The sequence below is a fragment of the Elephas maximus genome, chromosome X, assembly GCF_024166365.1.
Source record: "Elephas maximus indicus isolate mEleMax1 chromosome X, mEleMax1 primary haplotype, whole genome shotgun sequence".
In the NCBI taxonomy this organism is placed as follows: domain Eukaryota; kingdom Metazoa; phylum Chordata; class Mammalia; order Proboscidea; family Elephantidae; genus Elephas; species Elephas maximus.
Window position 1 is genome coordinate 38,621,640 of NC_064846.1, and position 24,411 is coordinate 38,646,050.

General features: G+C 36.9%; 1 protein-coding gene across 1 annotated transcript in view; it reads right to left on the reverse strand.

Annotated features, from left to right (window-relative positions):
• WDR44 (WD repeat domain 44) overlaps positions 1 to 24,411 on the reverse strand; it is a 96,069-nt gene that overhangs the window by 29,991 nt on the left and 41,667 nt on the right. Inside the window, exons 3-12 of the mRNA XM_049872653.1 lie at positions 22,932 to 23,006; positions 18,512 to 19,148; positions 17,904 to 18,034; positions 16,731 to 16,826; positions 15,314 to 15,450; positions 14,083 to 14,166; positions 10,733 to 10,839; positions 9,816 to 9,967; positions 8,078 to 8,216; positions 6,624 to 6,688 (exon numbers count right to left, since the gene is read on the reverse strand). Coding sequence (XP_049728610.1) covers positions 6,624 to 6,688; positions 8,078 to 8,216; positions 9,816 to 9,967; positions 10,733 to 10,839; positions 14,083 to 14,166; positions 15,314 to 15,450; positions 16,731 to 16,826; positions 17,904 to 18,034; positions 18,512 to 19,148; positions 22,932 to 23,006 — 1,623 coding nt within the window. The remainder of the gene's footprint in view (positions 1 to 6,623; positions 6,689 to 8,077; positions 8,217 to 9,815; positions 9,968 to 10,732; positions 10,840 to 14,082; positions 14,167 to 15,313; positions 15,451 to 16,730; positions 16,827 to 17,903; positions 18,035 to 18,511; positions 19,149 to 22,931; positions 23,007 to 24,411) is intronic.

The following is a 24,411-nucleotide window of genomic DNA, read 5'->3' on the forward strand; positions in this document are numbered from 1 at the left end:
GTCGATTCCGACTCATAGTGACCCTATACACAGAAAACCCAGAAGACTCCATGAGAAAACTACTGGGACTAATAGAAAGATTCAGCAGAGTTACAGGATACAAGATCAACATACAAAAATCAGTTGAATTCCTATAAATCAATAAACAGAATGACAAAAAGGACATCAGTAAAACAATACCATTTATAATAGCCCCTAAAAAAATTAAATACTTAGGAATAAATCTAACTAGGGGTGTAAAAGACCTATACAAAGAAAACTACAAAACACCACTGCAAGAAACCAAGAGAGATCTACATAAACGGAAAAACATACTATGCTCATGGATAGGCTGAGTCAACATTGTGAAAATGACAATTCTACCCAAATCAACCTACAAATACAAAGCAATCTCAATCCAAATACAAACAGCATTCTTTAAAGAGATGGAAAAACTAATCACTAACTTTATACAGAGAGGGAGGAGGCCCTGGATAAGTAAAGCACTAAGGAAAATAAAGTAGGAGGACTGACAGTACCGGATCTCAGAACCTACTATACAGCTACGGTAGTCAAAACAGCCTGATACTGGTATAATGACAGACACACTGATCAATGGAACAGGATTGAGAACGCTGATGTAAATCCATTCAACTACAGTCACCTGATGTTTAACAAGGACCCAAAGTCCATTGAATGAGGAAAAGTCAGTCTTTTTAATAAATGGTGCTGGTAAAACTAGATGTCCATTTGCAAAAACAATGAAACTGGACCCATAGCTCACACCATACACAAAAACCAACTCAGAATGAATCAAAGACCTGAATATAAAACCAAAAATTATAAAGATCATAGAGGCAATAATAGAGTCAACTCCAGAGGCCCTAATACACGGCATTAACAGGATACAAACCATGACTAACAACACACAAACTCTAGAAGATAAGCTAGATAGCTGGGATCTTCTAAAAATTAAGCACTTATGCTCATCAAAAGACTTCACCAAAAAAGAGTAAAGAGTAAAAAAATCTACAGACTGGGAAAAAATTTTTGGTGATGACGAATCTGACAGAGGTCTAATCTCTAAAATCTACAGGAAAATTCAACACCTCTACAACAAAAAGACAAATAATCCAATTAAAAAATGGGCAAAGGAAATGAAGAGATACTCCAGCAAAAAAGACATTAAAGCAGCTAACAGACACTCGAGGAAAAGCTCATGATCACTAGCCATTAGAGAAATGCAAGCCAAAAGCACAATGAGATACCATCTTACCCTGGAGTTACTGGATTGAATCAAAAAAACAGAAAAAAAATAAATGCTGGAGAGGCTGTGGGGAGACTGGAACTCTTATGCACTGCTAGTGGGAAACACAAAATGGTACAACCATTTTGAAAAACGGTATGGCACTTCTTTAGAAAGCTAGAAATAGAAAAATACTATATGATCAAGCAATCCCCCTCCTAGGAATATACCCTACACAGAAATAAGAGTCGTCACAGGAATAGACATATGTACACCCACGTTCATTGCAGCATTGTTCACAATAGCAAAAAGATGGAAACAACCTAGATGCCCATTAACAGATGAATGCATACACAAAGGTACATACACACAATGGAGTATTACACAATAAAGAACAATGATGAATCTGTGAACCATCTCATAAGATGGATGAATCTGGAGGACTTTATGCTGACTGAAATAAGTCAATCACAAAAGGACAAATATTATATGAGACCACTACTGTAAAAACTCATGAAAAGGTTTACATACAAAAAGAAACAATCTTTGATGGTTATGAGGGAGGGGATGGGTGGGGATGGAAACAAACGCTAACTAGACAATAGATAAGTGCTAACTTTGGTGAAGGGTAAGACAGTACACAATATTGGTAAGCCAGCACAATTTCTACAAAGCAAGGTCATGGAAGCTCCACAGACACATCCAAACTCCCTGAGGGACTGAATTACTGGGCTGACGGCTGTGGGGCCCATGGTCTTGGGGAACATCCAACTCAACTGGCACAACATAGTTTATAAAGAAAATGTTCTACATTCTACTTTGGTGAGTAGCATCTGGGGTCTTAAAGCTTGTGAGTGGCCACCTAAGATATTCCACTGTTCTCACCCTGTCAGGAGCAAGGGAGAAAGAAGAAAACTAAAGACACAAGAGAAAGATTAGACCAAAGGCCTAATGAACCACAACTACCATAGCCACCACCAGACTGAGTCCAGTACAACTAGACGGTGCCCGGCTACTACCACCAACTGCTCTAACAGGGATCATAATAGAAGGCCCCAGGCAGAGCTGGAGAAAAATGTAGAACAAAATTCAAACTCACAAAAAAAGACCCAACTTACTGGCCTGACAGAGACTGGAGAAACCCTGACAGTATGGCCCTTTTAGCTCAGTAGTGAAGCCAGTCCTGAGGTTCACCCTTCAGCCAAAGATTAGACTGGCCCATAAAACAAAACAAAACAAAACAAAAGGGGCACACCAGCCCAGGGGCAAGGATTAGAAGGCAGGAGGGGACAGGAAAGCTAGTAAAATGGAACCCAAGATCGGGGAGGGAGAGTGTTGACATATTGTGGGTTTGGTAACTAATGTCACAAAACCATATGTGTACTAATTGTTTAATGAGAAACTAATTTGCTCTGTAAACCTTCATCTAAAGTACATTAAGAAAAAAACAGAGCCAACCCACTGTAGGTTGGGTTTGCCTGGATGGCTCACCAGATACAGTCTGAGTCCTTCTGAACTCTTTGCCTATAGTTTCAGTGGTTACCACCTTGGTGCCCTGGATGTGTTTAAACCTGTTGCTGTTGAGTCAATTCCTGTTCCTGGTGACCCCATGTGTTTCAGAGGAGAACTACACTTCTATAGGGGGGTTTTCAATGGCTGTAATCTTACGGAAGTAGATCGTCAGGAACGGTCTTTCTTCGTTGTGCTGCTGAGTGGATTTGAACCACTAAGAGTGCAAGCCATCTGCAACACCAAGGGGCCTAAGCTATATTTGAGTCACTCCAAAAGTCAGCCTACTGAGAGCTGTGGTTCTGGGTTGTCTGGGGACTTGCACAGTATCTGGCAAATAGCAGGCACTCAGTAAGTATTTGTTGAATGAATGAATGCCTGCCTGCATGGAGCCTAACTTCCCTCAGAAATACACAAATCCTCTCTGTAACTTCCAGATGGAGGGCCACACTGCCTCTATTTACACATTTTCAGTGACCAGGGGTACACTCACTATTTCATGGAACAATGTAAGTTATTTTTGGAAAGCAACACCTTATGAAAAAGTTTTTTCCAGTAGAGCAAAATGCTACCCTATCACTTCTTCCCCCATTTGTCTTCTGGGGTCCCACACACCAGTCTTTGCCCCAGCACAGCTGCTTCAGAATTTGAGACCATGTGCCCTTGGGTCTGCTCTTTGTTAGAGTGAACAAACTGTTTTTTCTTCACCTGTTGCCCATACCTCCCTGATGCACCTCTCTGTATGATCCTGATTTCTTATTTATATTGCTAGTAATTCATGCTCCTGGTGGAAGAGAAACCAGATTTCAGGTCTGTGCAGATGTCAAAAGGTAATGCTACTTAAAAAACAGAACAAAAGACCCCTGAGGTCACCCTGTATCTAAATAACAAATTGGCTAAAAAAATAATATCACCCGTAAGTACTGTAATTCTTTAAAAAATCACCTATATGAGACTAAATGGTCAACAATTACTTTAAAACAAAGACGAGAATGTAAGGGGGCAGGGAAAGTAGATTAATGGAAACGGAACAACCAGGACGAAAACAATGAGAATGTTCATGAATTGTGAAGAATGTAATCAATGTCTTGAACAACCTGCGTAGAAACTGTTGAATGGGAACCTAAAATGCTGTGTAAACCTTCACGGAAAACACAGTAAAATATTATAATTAAAAAAAGAAAAGAAAAAAAAAAAAGAGTTGAAGGCCTAGATGTAAGTGACAATGGTGGAAGAGGGAACAGACTCCACAGGCATCTGGGAATAAGGGTAGAGTGGATAAGAGCTTGTAACTAATTTGACATGTGCATAAGGAAGAAAAACTGATAGCAACCCCAGAGTGTTTGACTGGGTGAATGGGCCAGTAAATAAGGTTCGGAAGAGAGGAGAAGCAGGATTGTGCATAGATGACAGATTCTGTCCACACATTTTATATTTTCATGAAGGTCCATTACCATCTAGCCAGTTACTCAAGCCAGACACCTAAGGAGTCATCCTTCTTAATTATCATCAGTTATTCAGTCAGCAAGTCCTAGAGACTCGACTTCTTTTACATCTTCGAATTCAGTTTATCTTCACTGTTCCTATCTCTGCCGCTATCATAATCTATCATAACCAAAGTGCCCATGTACCTCCTGGATTAAGAGCCTCTTCAGTGATTTCCCTGCCTGGAGCTCCCATCCAACCTACCCTTCGTAGTGGTACCAGAATGCCCTTTCTTAAACAAAACTCTGAACATATTAATTAAGCTCCTGATTAAAACCCTCCAAAGGCCCTCTCTCCTCCCCAAGCTTGCAGGATAAAGTTCCAACGCCTTGGTTTGACACACAAAGCCATTAAAAACCTTGCTTCTACCTACCTCTCCTATGACTCGCTCACTGCAGCCTTTGCTCCGGCTGCAAGGAATTTCTTGTAGTACCTTTAACATGCCATGATGTTTCAGCTTCCAAGTCTTTGTACTTCTCTCAAACAGCCAACTTCTAGCTCAAATATCGTCTCCTCAAGGAAACTTATTATTATTATTGTACTTTAGATGAAGGTTTACAGAGCTAGCTTCTCATTAAACAGTTAGTACACATATTGTTCTGTGACACTGGTTATCAAACCCACGACATGTCAACACTTTCCCTATTACCAACTTTCCTGTCCCCTCTTGCCGTCTCGTCCCTGGCCCTGGGCTGGCGTGTCCCTTTAGTCTCATTTTGTTTTATGGGCCTGTCTAATCTTTGGATGAAGGGTGAACCTCAGGAGTGACTTCATTACTGAGCTAAAAGGGTGTGCAGGGGCCATAGTCTTGGGGTTTCTCCAGTCTCTGTCAGGGCAGTAAAGCTGGTCTTTTGTGAGTTAGAATTTTGTTCTACATTCTTCTCCAGCTCTGTCCAGGAACTTCTACTGTGATCCCTGTCAGAGCAGTCAGTGGTGGTAGAAGGGCACCATCTAGTTGTACTGGACTCACTCTGGTGGAAGCCATGGTAGATGTAGTGCATTAGTCCTTTGGACTAATCTTTCCCTTGTGTCTTTAGTTTTCTTCATTCTCCCTTGCTCCTAAGGGGGTGAGACCAATGGAGTATCCTAGATGGCCACTCACAAGCTTTTAAGACCCCAGACACTGTCTTACCCTTCACCAAAGTTACCACTCATCTATTGTCTGTTTAGTGTTTTAAGGAAACTTTTCTTGATACTCTGATTTATAAGGCTCCTATACTTCTGTAGTACCTTCTATAGGATAAGCAAGCAAGCAAGCCCAGTGCCCTCGAGTTTATTACCACCTAATTGTAATTGTAGTATTTATCTATTTCACTAGCCAGCAGGGTGCCCGAGGCCAGAGACTCTGTTTCAGTTGATTTTATAGAATCTAGCAGTGTCTAGACACATATAGCAGGCACTCAAAAAACATCTTTCAAGGGAGTTCATTTTGAGATCTATTAACTGATGTGCTTAAAAAACATGTGGAAATATCCTAAATATTATTACTTGAAAAGGACAGGTTATAAAAATAGCATGTATGTTAAGGTCCCAGTATTGTTTTAAAAACATAAAGCTAGTGAAAAGAAACAAAGAATTATGGATCTAAGCCAGTTCAGGGCTAGGGAGAGCAAGCAGGAAATCATCAGCTTATAGACGCAAACTGAAGGTCACACAGAGATGACTGAGAATGGTCGAGGACAGAATCCTGAGAAACAGTACCAGTTAAGGGGGTGAAAGAGGGAGAGACAGCAGGAATATAAGAAGAGACCAAGAAGAAACAGGACCATGGAAAACCAAGAGGAGTATGTTTAAAGTCGGAAAAAGTTAGTGTCAAATACTAGAAAGCCAATGGAATCCCAGAAAATATTGCTGAACAGGTGGACAGTTTAGGTTCTCCCTTGCTTAGCGCAGTACATAAGAAGCACAGGTGACAATTTAGGGTAACATTTTGTATTCCGTTTATGTTTAAAATTGGCTGTATGTAACCTTTCAGCTCTAAGATCAAGTGAAAAGCATTAAGATATTTCAACTACCTGAAACTGGTAAAGCATTTATTAAACCAAGAAGAATGAGAAATTAAAATGTTTGAATATTTTTTCTCTTTCCTTAATTATGTATTTGGATATCCATTATTATTATTCTAAAATATCTAATATGGATTTGAGTGAAGGGGATTTTGTTGTATTTAAGTTTATATTTGTAGTTTACTGGCTTGCATAATATTGTTCACTGTCACTTTAAATATCAAATTTTTCATTTACCAATTCCAATATTAGAAAACTCTTGCTTCCAACTCCAAATGTTAATTTTTTAATTAAGTGCATTTATGCAAGAGTAATTTCTGAAAATCAATCAGATACTTTATGGTAAACAAATCAAATCATAGCATTTCATAATAGTAACCATAAAACTATGAACATACCCCTGTATCTGTATCAGATTTTGATGAATTTAGACTTTCCTGAGAAGGTGACGGGGACACACGACCTAAAAACAACATGATCATTATAAAAGCACATGTATGCATACATACATATAATCATAATTAATAATCAGAGAATGTAGTATTCTGGAAAAATACATTTTCCAAGCAAATGAAGTATAACTCCTTAAGCAACAAAATATTTTTTATCTTTTTTACTGTTAAATCCGCATCATTAATAGCAAATAAATTCTTATTAGTCCTAACAAGTAGTGAGATCAACAATAAAGGGGCACAAAGGGTCTGGGACAGGATAAGTCTCAAGGGCCACTGGAAATAGTCTTTTTGTTCCAGGCAGTGAACAAAAGAAATGACAAATGGCTAGGATGAGAAAAATTCACTTATAGTGAACAAAGTTTAACTTATCAATTCACCATCTTTAATGACGTATTAGAGCATAATGTAAGCAATGTCCTTAAAAGCTACTAAAGTATATAGGTCCTAGCTTACCAATTTAGTGAATTCCTCTACATTTCTATGTTCCTGGAGCCCAGGTGGCGCAGTGGTTAAGAGCTTGGCTGCTAACCAAAAGGTTGGCACTTTGAATTCACCAGCCGCTCCTTGGAAACCCTATGGGGCAGTTCTACTCTGTCCTATAGGGTTGCAATGAGTTGGAATCGACTCAATGGCAATGGGTTTTAAAAAAATTTTTTAAAATGGGTTCTATGTTCCTCAAACTGGTGCTTCTACTATTCTATTCTCCATTGTTAGTGGATCTTCACTACCTTTCTCTCATCCGTTAACTTTTTGTTTTCAGCTTTGGCTGATGGGGGTGGTGGGGTGGTGGTGGTGGTAGAGAAAATTTATTGCACAGGTAACTAATTTCAGAAAAAGAATCCCATAAACTTAAAACTCCTATTTCCATTAATGCGTCATACTTTCTTGGTACTTACCACGACACGTTAATATTTTTACATAGCTGTCATCAGTGTGTATACAATATTCTTAGGTTTTGCTTTTCCTTTAACATTTTTTCATATACCTTTTGATATACTGACAGTTCATATTTATTTTCCATGGCTATGTATCCTTTAATCTTTATTTACTAGATTTATATATTATTCTCATTCTTTTTTCTATATTAATCAGGTCTTTCATTTTAATCTAGGGTAGAACTGAAGGTTGCCAGGGAAAACCAGATAATAATAGTTGATGAATATAAGGATGCACTACGCTTGAGAAGAGCCAAAGCTGAAAGCTTTTGTGGTAGTTGTTTTCATTGGGTTTAAAGGTTTTTTTCGCTCTTGACGTCTGTCTTAATTTTAGGTTTGTGGCTGTTAATGGAAAGTAGTGGTTGCTGCAAATGATTCTCAGATAAGAAGGGCATTATTATACCTACAATGTAAAACTTCTAGATTTCTATGGATTTTAAAAGCCCATCAATTAGTGAATACCTTCGGTATTGTATTTCATTCGCATATTGTTGAAGTAGTCAAAAGCATTTTTTAAAGCCCATATTCTCACTACATTGTCTTGTCCAGCTGAGGCAAGTAATCGGCCACAGTGAGAAAATTTCATGGTCCAAACAGCTCCCTATGAAAACAAAGTTTCAAATTTATTTCTTTAAAAGTTGAAACATTAATTTTAAGCCAAAGTTAAAAATCATGCCAAATGAGACATAAGAAGATATTGCTGACATTATTAACACCACTTGATGCTGAAAGCCCAGATGAGGTAGTAGCAGTTTGCCATAATCTAAACTAACAACTTCAAGATCATAAGTCCTGTCCTCATATTAATGGAAATGAGAGTTCTAAAGAGCTTCATAGGGTTTTCAGTGGATGATTTTTTTAGAAGTACATCACCAGGCTTTTATTCCAAGGCACCTGTGGGTGGACTCAAACCTCTAACCTTCCAGTTAGCAGCCATTAGGTTAATGTGCTCCACTGACTGAAAGGTTGGAAGTTTTAACCCACCCACAGGATCCTTGGAAGAATCCTGAGATACTGAAAACAGTGGGGAGTGTGTGTGTGTGTGTGTAGGAGTGTAAAAGAACGCAAACCCTAAGTTGGAAAGGCCAAGTCCTACTACAACAAATACTGTTCTAACACACATCTATGCATAAAAAAAAGATTATCCAAGCTAGAGGCAAAAGAGCTCATTTACTGGAATAGTATTAATTTCCACAAAACTCAAGTAGATTAAGGAATTTGTCATTTGGAGCCCACTACAATGGGATTTCACTTAAAACAGGAAATAAGGAGTCAATACAGTACAAGGAAATTTATCAGATTCTTTAGTACTATAATGAACTCAAACATTTTATGTGTAGCTTATAAGCACCAAAATTTAAATTGTAATCTGGCTGCCATCCACTTATGACAACTTTTAAAGGCTATATAATAAAACAAATGTATTTGGAAGGTAGCTTTTAAAAATCACTTTTTAAAATTCTTATATCCTTTGTATCACACACATTTTCTTTTATCCCCATATAATCTAGAGCTGATTCTAAATATAATAACACAAATGTAGATGAACTGAGGAAAATTCAAGGACATCAGTTTCTTTTCTTAGCAAGGGGAGAAAGACAGATCAAAGTCCACTTAGGAACTGTAAGATGCTGAGAGATGACAGGGTTTTAGATTCCCAGATCAAGGACACACAGCATCATTTTTCTACTTCTGGGTCTTATTGCTGCCTTCCTTGTGTTCCAAACATTTTCAGAGGCAACTGCAATACAATCTGTGCACTTTCATCTACTCTGGTACCTTTTAACTCTGATAAAGAACTTGTACCTCCCACTCCTCGTTTACACCAAGTACCTGACTTTAGAAAACACACTGAGCTTCTGAAATACTTATGTAAAGTATTTCAAATACACTGGGGAACATTTTAAACATTTTTCAAAGTGACACACCAACCCCTAATTCAGCTGCTTTAAAGATTTGTAGCTTTATATTTCTTAATGACACAGGGCTAGAGTTTTATTCAGTAACTTAACTTCTTGAACAATGTTTAAAAGACAGACGTCTGCATTATCTATTCATTAAATCTTATTAATATACATTTGCTCTTCTTGAGTCATGCTAACAAAATCACACACATTACGGAGAGATCAGCCCTATATAAGTGAAAGTATTTCTCCCAAAAGAAACAGTATCAATTCTGAAGTGTAAAAAGGCAGCTTACCATATGTTCTCCACTAAGGTCTTGCACCACTTTGATCTGATCAAAATCGTAAGGTCCTTTAAAACCATGTGCTGCTTTGAATTTAACTGGTCGTGTATACGGCATTCCTTCGTCATCACTTGATGAAGGGTCATCTTGATCAGTATGAAACACTTAACAGAAAAGCATTAATAGAAATCAATACCAGCTAATATGGATATAGCAACTATCATATCTTTATACCCACTACTCACTAACAAAATTTATTACACGGAAAAGCAAAATTTGTCTGTTACTAAATTGCATGCTGGTGAAGAGCATGGAGTCTGGTGTCAGATTGCCTGGGTTCAAATCCAGCTCTGTCATTCATTAGCTATGTGACCACAGGCAAATTACTCAACCTTCCTATGCCTCAGTTTTCTCATCTATAAAATGGAGATAATAATGGGATTTACCTCATAGGTTTTTTTTGAGGATTAAATGAATATAGGTGAAAGTGTTGAGAACAGTGCCTGTACAGAATAAGTACTATGTATTTATTAAATCAAAGAAATGAGTGTAAGAATAATAACGGCATATGAAGTTAAGATCTATGCAAATTTAGAAATTTTACCTAATTTTGAAAATATTTATAAAAAATAAATAGCCGTACAAAACTAATTTATAACTGATTACTAAACGCTCTTCCAGGTGGTCACATTCACAAAGAAGGTACAAATTCATGTTTAAGATGTACAAATTCACTTTTCCTCAAACTCATAAAATGTAGTGACAGAAGAAATAATTTACGATCTATTTAAATATTAAGATATTAGCTATAAAGACTTCATTCTTTTCGATTAAATAGATTAAATAGAATGCTTCTTATAAACTCTAGGTTAAATTTAAGTGATTACAAATTCATTGAATATTCAGTAAAGATGTTCTATTTCATTTACCTTCATCTCTAACACTTTTAACTTTATTTACAGCACGTTCACCATATTCTTCAGCAAGGTGCTTTGCTCTCTTTACTGATTTTCCTAGGAACTTCTTCAGCTGAGTCCTAACCAAAACAAAAACAGAAAGAATCTCCAGAAACATGTCTTATTAACTCAACAATTCATGCATATAACTCATCAGCTGTAAATGGTAAAGTATATTATTTTGAAATAACCTATTTCTTTACATATACAGTAGATGCTTGAGTTTCCAAATCCCTTATGCTATGGAATAAATATATTCAAGTCAATATGGTTACAAAGAAAATACAGGTGCTTCCCCTCAATTTATATATCATATACTCTAGGGTATCAATTTTCAACTGTGAATAATAATTTTCAACTATGGGAGGAGAGTGGCTGGGAGGGATTGGTTAAAGTACATATACCTGGGCCCCACCCGCAGATAATCTGACTTAGAGGGCCTGGGGGGAGATGAACCTGAAATGAAAACTGCTTCAGGGAGTTGTTCTTAAAAGTACATTTCACCAATTAAAATAAAATGTAAAGAGGTATTTACTTAAAAAACAGAATGCTTTGGTAGCCCAAGATACTCTGTTGTCCCGTCTTTTTCAGGTTGGATATTTAGATGTAATAAAACTTGGCTGCACTTTCCCAGTAGGTATGCCTAAACACAATGTAACCCAAGTATGCACCTCAACCTTCTATAAATGGAACTTATTTATTCTTTTTCAATTATCTAACTCCCAAATTTCACATATTACGATAATGAAAACAAACCACAGTATGTGATGTTTAAAACAAAAGAATGACAAATCAGGGGAAAGTTTTTACCAATTCATCGGAGCTTATGATATTAAGGATAGTATTTGAAAAGACTGCTAAGCTATATACACAAAGATGTTTGTTGCAGCACTATCTAGAATAGATAAAAAGCAGAAATAAGTGAAATTTTTATCCACAGAGAATGAATAAATAAATAATGGTATATCTATACAACTTAAAATGATTAAGACTAATGAGGCAAACCTCAGTTCTTTAAATATACCTAGCTCTTTTTTCACCTTGGGGCCTTTGCACATATGGTTATTTATGCCTGGAACACTCCTCCCCTGGCTAATTGAAATTCATCTTTTAGGTCCCAGATCAAACAGCCCTGAACAAAGAGCCTTCCCCTTGGCTCTTCAGACTAGGTTTCCCTGTTACATAGTCTCACCGCACACCACACTTTTCTTCTACAGGAATTACTACAAATGTAGATTTATCTGTGTAATTACAGGTTTAGTATCTGTCTCATTTAACCATAAGTTCTATGAGGACAGAGACTATGATTTATGATTGTCGTGCTAACTATTTTCCAGCACCTAAACACCCACACCTGGCTCATAGAAAGACTGCAATATATTTATGAACTATTGGTACTGATATGAAAAGATGTTGACAACGTATTAGATTTTAAAAAAGCAAGTGGACAAACTACAGGTATAGTTTAATCCCATTTCTGTGAGAAAAAAAAAAACTTCTATGGAAAATGGACCAAACCATGGACACTGATTATTTCTAGAGGTGAGATTAAGACAGACGTCTGTTCATTTTCTGTTTTACACATTTCTTTATTACTTTTGGAAATCAGAGAGCAAAAGATGATAAACCATTTTTAGCAACATTATAAGGTCTCTGATACCTGTAACTCTGAAGCTACATTTTTTGGATAACTACAGATTCATTACTACCTTATAAGCAAGAAAACTGACATTCTAATCATTTTGGAAGAGAATATTTCTAAAATATATACTTCCATGCTTTCTAAATGAATTCAATGTTCAGTAAGTCTCCTTCCTTGAAAACAGGGTCATTGTTACCATCTTTACTGTTCTTCAATATATCCAGGGCCATTCAAATGGATTACAGGTGTACCTTAATGTTGGTTCTCTTCCCACCCCCAGCCTTCAAAGTAGCTGGACAGGGCCCAGGGAAGCAGAACCCTGAGCCAGTCTCTTCTGACCATTCAGCATTCAGTTTAAATGTCATCATTTCCTGTGTGTGTCATGACATGAGAAAAGATTGGAAAGCACTGCTGTACAGAATAGTTGTTCTATGCATGACTTCTTTTATCATTTTTCTGATTCTTCTCTCAGTCAGAATTGTACCTGACGTGTCTTACATGTCCACTTACACATGGTCACAATTTACTGCTTCTATTTTTCTATGAGTTCAGAAAACAGATGACCAGAATGTTTAAGAAATTAGGCAGAAAGTAAGAACAATGGCTTTGAATAAACCTGAGGAGCATTTCCCTTAGAAAGATGCAAAAGCTTTAGTGCATGAACTATGTGTTATCTCTCCTGCGTAATTCCCAATTTCTCAGGTTCCTGAAAAGTTCTAGATATCTGAGGTATTATTACATACTTCAATTTGAGCACATCTTTTCTAAAAATTCTTATTGCTTTCTCTCATACACCTACTCTTGGAAAGGAACACTCAAATGGACAATGTGCTTTGGGCCTCAGAATGAATTATTGTCATTTAAGTGACTTGTGTATGTTGTTGTTGTTAACTGCCGTCGAGTTGGCTCCTACTCCTGGTGGCCCCACGTGTGCAGAGTAGAACTGCACTCCATAGGGTTTTCAGAGTTGTGGCCTTTTGGAAGCAGATTGCCAGGTTTTTCTTCTGAAGCACTTTGGGTGGGTTTGACCCTCCAACCTTTTGGCTAATAGTTGAGTGCTTAATGGTTTGTGCTACCCAGGGACTGCCAACTTGTGTATAGTCCAGCAAAATTAGTATGCCCACCACTGTGCTAGAAGTCAGTTGGTGAAACGAAAGGATGACACAGAAGAACGATCACGATCCTTTCACAGCATACGCTTAATTGTGTAACATCTTGCTTGCTAAGTCAAAAACACTTTAATATATGATACAGGGCAAAAGTGAGTTAATAGGCTAGAGGTATCACTGAAGTTGGAAAAAGAAGACATTAACTATGAGCTGGGTTAGCCAGGAAGAATTTCATAGAGCTGGGTTAAGAAGGACAAACAGGGTCTGCAGAGATGAAGAAAAAGGAACAGACAACTTTAAGGAGGGCAATCATTATCATTCTAGTAACACTTGTGATGCCTACCATGCCTACAGGGATGATTCAAAACTTAGTGATCATTTACTTTATTGTCAGATGCTATAAAAATGACCAACACAGCCTCAAGGAACTCATAACTCATTGGCTGGGGACAGGGAGAGTGGTGGTGGGAAGCCATATGAGCTGGACAGAGCATAGATTTAACACAGTATGGTGACTCTCCTATTTTATATAAAAGCTTGAAATGAAGAAAAAGGATGTACTATAAACTCACGTTTTCTGTTTTAACCTTCCACCATCAGTATCTGTTGACTGAGACTGCAATTTCTCTTCATCATCTGACTGTGCCGCATCATTACTGTTAGGAGGCGAAGAAGCCATGTCAAAAGAAACTCTCCTGTGCATCTGGAAATCTTTATTTATACTTACTATATAATTAGCAAATCTTTACCAGAATAAGAAAAAAAACCTTTGTTAACAGGCTTTATATGATTTTACTTTAAAATATGACCCTGAGAATTTAAGGACTGCAGAGATTGAAGAATAGAATCTTTAAACAAGTTACAATGTACAAAATCTAAGTGAATGTAATTTAGGAATTTATGAAATCCTACTACAAACAAGGCTTTTTGCTGGGCAAAATGTGCTGCACAGACGTTAACTTCCAGATATCTTCTTACCCCACTCATCAGATATATCATGAATTATATTTAATAAAAAAGCTTTTGCTTTTACAAAAAATTATACCTTAGATCCATACACATCTCACAATAAAGTCAACCAATTCGCTCTAAGCCATTTTCTAACCCTCCAAAGACAGTAAAAATAGTTATAAAATTTATGATTCTTCAAGCAAGATTCCAGAAAGTGAGGTGTTCATTCCACATGGCTTTTTGGCATCAATATATTTTTATACTGCCTCTTGTTGACTCGATGGCAATGGGTTTGGTTTGTTGTTATTGCTGGGTGCTGTCGAGTTGATCTGACTGATAGTGACCCAGTGTGACAGAGCAGAACTGCCCCACGGGGACCTCTTGGTTGTAATCTTTATAGGAGCAGATCGCCAGGTCTTTCTCCCCCGGACCTGCTGGGTGGGTTAGAACTGCCAACCTTTCGTTTAGCAGTTGAGTGATTATTGCACCACCAGTGCCCCTTACACTGTCTCTACCATAATACAAATCATTTTTAAAAAAGAAAAACTAAATACTAGGAAATTTTAAATAAGATTTATGTGGTTTTTCTCAAGTAATTGTGCAATCATGAGAGAACAAATTTTAACGATACATAAATTCCAGACTAAAAAAACAGATTAAATGAAATCAAATTAGAGAATGTCACAGTACATAAACAGAGAAATCACCATTTGGACTACCCAACCCAATGCCGTCGAGTAAATTCCGACTCATAGCGACCCTACAGGCAGAGTAGAACTGCCCCATAGAGTTTCCAAGGAGCGCCTGGTGGATTTGAACTGCCAACAAATGACAAATAATGTTAGGCCATACCTTACATATTCCTTAGTCCTCCTCATGATGTGTAGAGTGAGAGGATTAATCCCTGTTGGCAGTTTCTCTTCGGCAAGACTCAAAGGTATTTCTTCTCCAGTATCCAGATTCTTAATCATTACACTGGCTAAAATTTCCTGAGATAAAAAATAACAGTGAGATGATCTATAATGTAATTATTTTTTTTTAGTCCAGAAAATTCTCAAAGATGTAAGCAGAGGATTTTCTAGACACATTCAATATTTTTTCACAATAATTTTTTAACATCTTATTGAGATATAATTCATATACCATAAAATATATCCATTTAAAGAGCACAATTAAATGATTTTTGCATATTCACAGAGTTGTACAACCACTACACCTCTCTAAGTTTACAACATTTTCATCATCCTTAAAAGAAACCGCATATTGACTAGCAGTCACTCCCCATTTCCCTCTCCCCAGCCCCTGGCAAGAGATCTGCTTATTCTAGACATTTAATATAAACGAAATCATATAATACATGGTCTTTTGTAACTGGCTTCTTTCACTTAGCATGATGTTTTCAAAATTCATTCATGCTATATCATTTACTTCACTCCTTTTTATTGTTGAAACTTACTCCACTGTATGGATACACTACATTTTATATATCCATTCAACAGCTGATGGACATTTTGGTTGTTTACACCTTTTGGCTATTATGAAAAATGCTGCTATGAACATTCGTATATAATGTTTTATGTGGACAATGCTTTCATTTTTCTTGGGTACACCTAAGAGTGGAATTGCTGGGTCATTTTTTTATAGTAACTCTATGTTTAATATTTTGAGAAACCATCAAACTGTTTTCCAAGAAGTAAAATATTTTTTAAAAATGTACTGTTTAAAAGAAACAAAAAATAGCTGGTAATAGGGAACCCATTAGAAGGGAGAGTGAGAAGGGAGAGTGCTGACATGTCATGGGGTTGTTAATCAATGACATTGAACAATGTGTGTACTAACTGATGAGAAACTAGTTTGTTCTGTAAACCTTCATCTAAAGTACAATAAAAAAAAATAAAGTTCAAAAAAAATTTTGCCTCAAAACTTCATTATAAATTAATTGACCAACAGATGTATACTAAACAATTTTAATGGTAAGAAGCATTGAGTCTCTATATAGCGTACATTATCTAATATGTATAAAAACAGGTTGTATCTATAACATCAAGTTCTTTATAAGTGTACTTTCTATAAAATACGGTCCTTGTTTTAATACATTTATTCCATCATATAATTGTATGAAAGGGTAAGTTTAAGGCATAGTTGCAAGATCCAGCATATTAAAAAGAAAGAAAAACCTAGACAATCTTCAATTTTCATTTGTCTCTTACAACATTATGATTTTTATATTTCATGTTTTTAAGAACCAAAGCAAAAAATCTAACTATACCTCATCAGTAAGCTCTCTCCCAGAGTTGGATCTAGGTCTCTGAGGGCCCATCACTTCACCTGCTACTGTCTGCCCATCAGGTGCTTTTCCATTTTCCTGAAATGATAATTTTATAAACACAAAGCAGACTGAGGCAATTTCTACAAATCCTCAATTATTCATTACCACACACAGTTCTAAAGAATTCCATAATTTAGATAATGGAGCGTACTGAACATTTAAACGGAACACTCAGTTTCAGTCCTTTATTATTCCCAGCATGCTGAAAAAAGCTAGGTACCAAAACTACTGCTACCCCTGAAATATTCTGTTTTAGTAGTCTTGAAAACAAATTAATGCTCTATTTGGCCCTGGTCAAAAAGCAGTTCTCTACTAGTAGAATAATGACAGCACTAAAATTGCTATTAATCAGGGCTGTAGGCTAACTCAAAGGTAGGGGTTAGCAAACTTTTTCTGTGAAGAGCCAGGTGGCAGTTTAGACTTTTTGTGTCACGTACGCACGTTCTTCATTTTTTTAAAAACAATCCTTTAAAATGTAAAGACCATTCCTAGCCCGGGGACCCTACAAAAACAGGCTGCTGCTGACCCCTGTTCTAAGGCTATGACAGGACAATAATCTTCTATCTCCAGTCTACTAGCTCACCCCACAACAGCTACTGCTTAAGCAACCCTTGAGTTCCAGAATTTGATTATGGTAAGATTCATGTTATCATGCCCACTGCCTGGTATGATGACACTTTTCACGATTAGGAAAAAGAAAATTATTTTTTAAAACTTCCCAATTTTGACCAATATAGGTCAGGTACACGAAGATGACAGCTGGAATTTACTAATATCAATGATATTACAAACTGCCGCATCTGCCATTTTTTCAATGTCTACTACATGCCAGGTACTTGTCATAATTCAGCTCATCTCATCTTTGCAATAAATCTTCAAGAAAGGCTTTTTCCCATTTTATAAACGGGGCACCTGAGACTTAGGGTAAATAGCCTGGTAGGGTCACCCAGCTTGTTATTACCAGAGCTAGACAGGAGAAGGAAGGGGGCCAGGTTTTGGGGACAAGGAAATAAATATTTGGCCTGGAGAAGAAAGAAGGTTCAACAATCAACAAACCAGTTCACTGCAGAAAGCGGTAAAGGCCTGTATCAAGTATAACACCAGTTCACCAACCTGAGCAGTAACTACTTTATCGCCACTGGTAGCACTTGCCAAATCAAGGGAAGGCTGAGAATCCTTGGCTGTGCTCTCTGAAACTATGTTTGTAGTTAGGAGAGTATCGGACACAACACTCTCTTTGGCAACTGTAATGACAACAATAATAATAGCAATAACTAACATTTATATAGGACCTTATATATAGCTTATAAAGTACTTTAACTTTTATTTGTTTGATTCTTATAACAACCCTGCGGGTTAAATGGTTTTATTACTCTTCCTTTACATATCGGGAAACCAGGGTTCAAACAAGTTAACTTCCTTAACATAACCAGGATTTGAATTCAGAGCTTAAGTTTCCAAATCTCACATTCTTGTCACCATGCCACTCAAACAGTAACAGATTTGGAGGTTTGAAGTCTGCTGAAATGTTCAGTGATAGTAATATAACTTATCACCAATGTAAACATTTTCATTCTTTTGTCTATTACCAAAGAAAAAAATTTTCTAACATGGCCGTCAATGTGGCTTTATGCAGCATAAACTGAAATAAATATCAGAAAGCTTAGTTTCAACTTTAAAATTTTTTCCACAAAAATAGTTATTTCTCAATTGCTACTTGCCTTCTAGATCAGGAGTTTTAAGAGCCTCAAACTCTGATTCGCTTTTCTTTTTTCTTGGTGGTGGAGCAGGTCGAGATGGGGGTGGGGGTCTAGGAGGTGGGATGTTAGTTGGAGGGGGTGGGCGTGCTGGAACAGGCTTCTTTGTACTAGCCACTATATCAGGTTCTGGAGTAAGCTGTCTTGGAGGTTTGGCAGGAGCTCCTTCTTCCACTGCAGTAAAATCTTTAGTAGATACGGACCTTGAGGATGCAGATTCTAGAACCTCACTTTGTTTGACTTCCATGGCTTCCTTGTTCAATACTTCTCCTTCAGTTTCGGGCACATCAAGCTCCTCAGTTGAACTTATTTCAGTTGACTTCGTGGTTTCATCTGCTGGCTTCTCAAAGGCGTCATCAGAAGGAAAACATTTTTTAGATTCTAATTCAGTTTCTTCAAATACATTCTGACTCTCTGCTTTTTGGGAATCTTCCTGTAGTACTTTATCTATGGCTAATGGTCCAGGTACATTGCTAAGATCTGTTCCAGCTGTGACAGGACTTGCAGTGGCCTGATCAGAAAGTCCTTTCCCTTTGGAATCCAAAGAGTCATCTTCAAGTTGTAGTACTTTCTGACTTTCCTCAATAATACTTTCAATAATCTGATGAAAAGTTAAAAATCCATTTTTTAAAATAAAGCTATTTACAAGAACATGACAGCTTCATTTATACAGCACTTACCATGTGTCAGGCAACATTCTTAACACTTTACATATTTTAATCTTTATGAGATAGCATTCTTACTATCTTCATTTTACAAATGAGGGAATTAGGATACAGAGAGATCAAGTGATTTGTCCAAGGTCACAAAGCTAGTAAGTGGTAAAGCTAGCATATCAATCCGGGGAGTTTGGCTTCAGAATCTGCACCTTTAATGATTATAGTAGGAAATCGTGTTAGTACATATAGTCACAGAAGTACCAGCAATCCTGTAAAATAAAGTTCAAGCCTAAAATTACAGTAAGACTCTTAATATTGTAGTTCATTTACTTATTTATGCAAAATTCATGGTAATAACAGTCTGATGGTTTGAGCCTTGTTAACAAAATCATGAGAATCAAACCCCTCCCAGTATAAAAATTCAACTTGTTTAGTTCTGTACTCAAGCCTCACAAAAAAGCCAGCAGATTAACATTCTTAAACAGACTACACCCAACGCCTCACTGTTCAGACCGATGGCAGGGCCAATAAATATTTCGAACACCCAGTCCCATCTTGCCCTTTTTTCCATTTTATTTCTCATCTGTAGCTGAAATGTGTCGTCTAAAAACATTTAGAAAAAATGTATCTTTACCGAGTCCTGTCAGTATTAACATTTTAAATTTCACAGCCCACCTCTCTTTCTACCATGCCCAACCACGATGACTTCTGCTTTCTCTGTTCCTTGGCTTCTGAAAGAAGACTGTCTCAGAACTGTCCTGATCCGGCTTACCACAAATTCATGCTAACCTGAACTGGGTATTGCTGCCGCTCAGTAGTATCCATCCCTGATTTCTGACATTTCTGTATAATAATTTATTTCAATTTTCAAATTTTTAATCCTCGATCTTTTACCAGAGAAATATTAAATAGAGTCCAGTTAATTTGTCAATTAGGTGGTCACTGAGCACCGAAGACCTTAGTGAAAACAGAGGCTGGATTACAGAGGGCTAAAGAATGAATAAGGTGAAAAAACAGAGACAGTCAATATAGTTTACTTTTTCAAGAACCTTGGCTATTAAGGGAAGAGGCTGCTGGCATTTTTATAAGCTGAGGAGAGGAGCCAATGGATAGGAAGATATTAGAGCAAAGTTCTGGTAAAGAAAGGAAAGAGGGCCTACTGTGGGTTAGACACAATATGCACATTCTCATTTAGTCATCATAAAGGCCTTATAAAGTAGCTGGATTATCTCTCTTCCATAAAAGCAGACGCTTGAGGTAAAAGATTAGGAATTCTGTCCAAGGTCCCACAGCTAGTAAGATACAAAGCCAAAATTGAAATCCAGGTCTTTCTCAAAAACTCAAGTGTTCTTAGTATTATACCATGATGAAAACAAAATTGCATGTAAAGGAAGTGAGAGATGTTAGAAAGTGGAGTCAATTCAGGTTTCTTAGCCTCTAATGTCTCCGTGCAGTAGGAAGCATGAACTGAGTGTAAAGGTTTGAAACAGCCACTATACATAATGGAAAGGCCCACGCTCTAAGGGTGAAAATAAAGTTGGGAATCCTAAGGCCTTCTCTAATCCCCTAAGAGCAATCTCTCCCTCCTCTGAACTCCTATCATTCTTACTAGTTTGTATGGTAAAAACCAGAATATAAATAAAAGGAAGTATATGGGCTACCTCCGCAAGTATATTTTCTCCACAACCAGGTAATTAGTTCCTGGAGGGCAAGGCCCTATTTTCTACCTCCTGATATGCCCCCCACAGCACCTGTTTATGGTGCCTGGCCCTGTCAATTTTCTCAGGGTGTTAAGAGGCCACTTAAATAGAAAGACCAAGAGAACAATGAGAATCAAGACCAGTACAGAGGTAATCATGCCAAAGCACTGTTTGATACACAAAAGGTTGCCACGTGTCCAAGGCATATCAAATAAACCCCAAATGTTTCATACGACATATGGCATTTCCATAATCTGGCCCTAACTTTGGTCTCTAGTCTCATCCTTAAACAGTCTGCACATTGCCCATCTCCATGCCTTTGCTCCTTCATTTCTGTCTGTCTAAATCCTATTCATCCACCAAGAATCAGTTCAGATGCTACTTCCTTCCATCAAGTCTTCCCCATTCCAACTCCTAAGCAGGAAGTAAAATGTCCCCCAGTGTTCTTATTCAGTTTGAACACTCATTGCAATTAGTTTTGTGTTTATTTGATTTCCTCTACTAAAATGTAAGCTACTTTAGAGCAGGGATAATGTTTTGTTCCGGAATATATCCTCACAGATTTTATCATTAATGCTTGATACTTAATTGAATTGAGAAGGCTTGGACTTAAAAAGTGATACCCAGACTCTTAAGCCTCAGTCTACTGACTCGTAGTGTTTTCTTACTATTTTTCAGCTTCTAAAATTTCCTTAAAAATCTTTTTTTTTTTTCTGCTACCAACTACAGAAAGTTATCCATTGGTAATTTATCCCTAAAAAATAATTCTTACAAAGGGGAAGAAAAGCTATAGTGGAAAAATGGGAACATTCCAAGAGTCCAACAAGAAAGGGTAGATATACTGTAATATATTCACTTAACGGAAATTGATGCATGAAATGAAAACTGATTATTGAAATCATATAGAAATATGAGGAAAATCCAAAAATGTAAGAGAAAAAGGTAGAATATAAAATTCTATCTACACTACAATTAAGCAAATAAATGGAAAAGGACCAGGAGGGAAAAATCAACACAGCTGTTTGTCACAGTGTAGAATTGTGGACAAAATTTCTTATTTTAAAAAAAGGTTCCATATTTGTTATTTATGCTGACACACAATACCAGCACTTTTCCCAAAGGGGGTAACTGTTCATTTTAAAGCAAAAAGTGACCAACATCAAAATATACAGTCCATTACATTTCTAAACTTCATAAGGGCTCTCAACTGGAGCAATTTTGCCCCCTTAACCCACAAATGTCTAGAGACATTTTGGGTTGCCACAACTGTGGTGGGAAGATGGAAAGCTACTGGCTTCTAGTTGGGTAGAAGCCAAGGATGCTGCTAAACATCCTACAATGCACAGCACCCTCTCCCCACAACCAAGAATTATCCAGCCCACAATGTCAATTGTGCCACTGTTGAGAAACTCTGGGTAGAGGATGTACCATCTGGTTGGTCTCCAGAAACCTACTGTCTAGGACAGCGCATGGGACACAGCACTCAAGAAGTGTATAAATGAACACACACCATCCTGCCTTTCTCCTTGTGTTTACCTTGATATTGTGAACTATCTATATTCAAAATTTCTATCTTGTACTCAGTTTTCTAGTAAACCAATTTCTGAAGCTTCATAGCATTGATTCTTTAAATGGTATCAAAGGTATTATCAGAGTAATAACTTGTAAAGACACCACAATGTACTGCACTGAGCTTTTCAAAACCCTTAACTAACTCCTAGTATTAACCGCCTCAAAAGCAGCTATAGCTTATTCTAATAAAAATACAAGCTTAAAAACACAATACAAAACATTTTTGAAAATGCTGTTTCAAAGATAAATTAGGAATTGCTTAGAATATGAAAATGACTTCGAAAAGCCTGATGGGTCTTCAATCACAAATTTAACAGATTCAAGGAACATTTACTGAGTATCTATGTATATAGAGCACTATAGTGAAAGAATGATGTACAAATTTTCCACGTTAAATATACCACTAAACGTGATGTGTGATGTAGACCTAATATTACATTATATCTTACCAACCTTTTTAGACACATCTTGTTTTGATTCTTGTACAGGGGACTCATTTCCAACTTTGTATGCAGTGGTCTCTGTTTCCTGTTTAATAAGGAAAAAATAACCAAATGATGGCAACCTTTCTGAAAAACTCTACTTAAAATTGGTATAAATCAGAAAATATAGTATTAATAAATCAAAGGCCCAAAAAGGGCTTAGATATTTGTATACTGACAAGTGCCTAGAGATTATATGCCAACGGGGATAATTTGATTTGCAGAAGGTCACCAATCAGCAATTTTCTGTTTTCCTATTGTAATAAGTTATTTTCCTTTAAATGTGAAAGTTTTCCCAATTTTTAACAGTAAAAAAAACTGCACAAGAAGATAAAACCTACTAAGTACCTTTGTAAACATAAGGATTAAAGATGTAAGCAAAGGGTTGAATCGGAATTGTTATTTTCCCCAAAGTACTGTTCCATAAATACACACAATACAAAAGCAAATAACACAGAAAGCCACATACAGAATAGTTTTCTTAAAATTCTACAGGCTTTAGTTAAAAGGAATCAAAGTGTAACCAAAAGTTAAACAAAGCACCTTAAGTCCGTAGGTGAAAAAAATTAAACCCACCAAAAATACATATATATCTACGTATACATTCATATACACATACGTACATATATATATATATTTGGAAGGTTATAAATGGATACTGCATTTCTGCTGTAAAAAAAATTAGGGTAAAATAAGACAATTGTATATTCACAAATCTTAATACAGTATTCTTTTCTAAAGTTGTCTTATATTTATAATGTAGAGCAATTTGAACGTCTATATATTTATAGTAGTACAGCAATCTGAATGCTACTACTGGTGCACATCACAGAGCTTGTAAGAATAAGGTCACTAATCATTTTTGACAGATCACTGACCTAAGGGACACAAAGATGGTAAGTATCAAGGTAGCACTTACATAAGCATCAGGATACAACCATGATAAAATTATTCCAGAGATTATTATAATGCTAACTAGTTTTTTTTTTTTTTTTTAACTACTGTACTAGGGAAATTTCTTTAAGACTTCCAATATCATCAATCTGAAAAGTTGTTTCATTGAATTCTTCCCAGCACTGGGTAAACAATACCAATTTTACATAGACTCTTCCAAAGAAAAGTTGTTTCAGGAATTTTAAATGTTAGGTAATTCAAACTCTTTACCACAGCCCATGAAAAATCTAATACGATATGGTTCTTGCCAGCACTGCTGACATCTTCTACATTTCTCATCCCCTTCTCACACTACTCCCTCACAGCTATCCTCTGGTTGACTGGATGGTTCCTTACCATTAGGATTGTAGCTCAAATGTTATTGCTTCAGAAAAGCCTTCTCCAACCATCTTAAAACAGCCTCCCTCCCTTACCTTTCTGGAAACCCTGGTGGCGTAGTGGTTAAATGCTATGGCTGCTAACCAAAAGGTCGGCAGTTCAAATCCACCAGGTGTTCC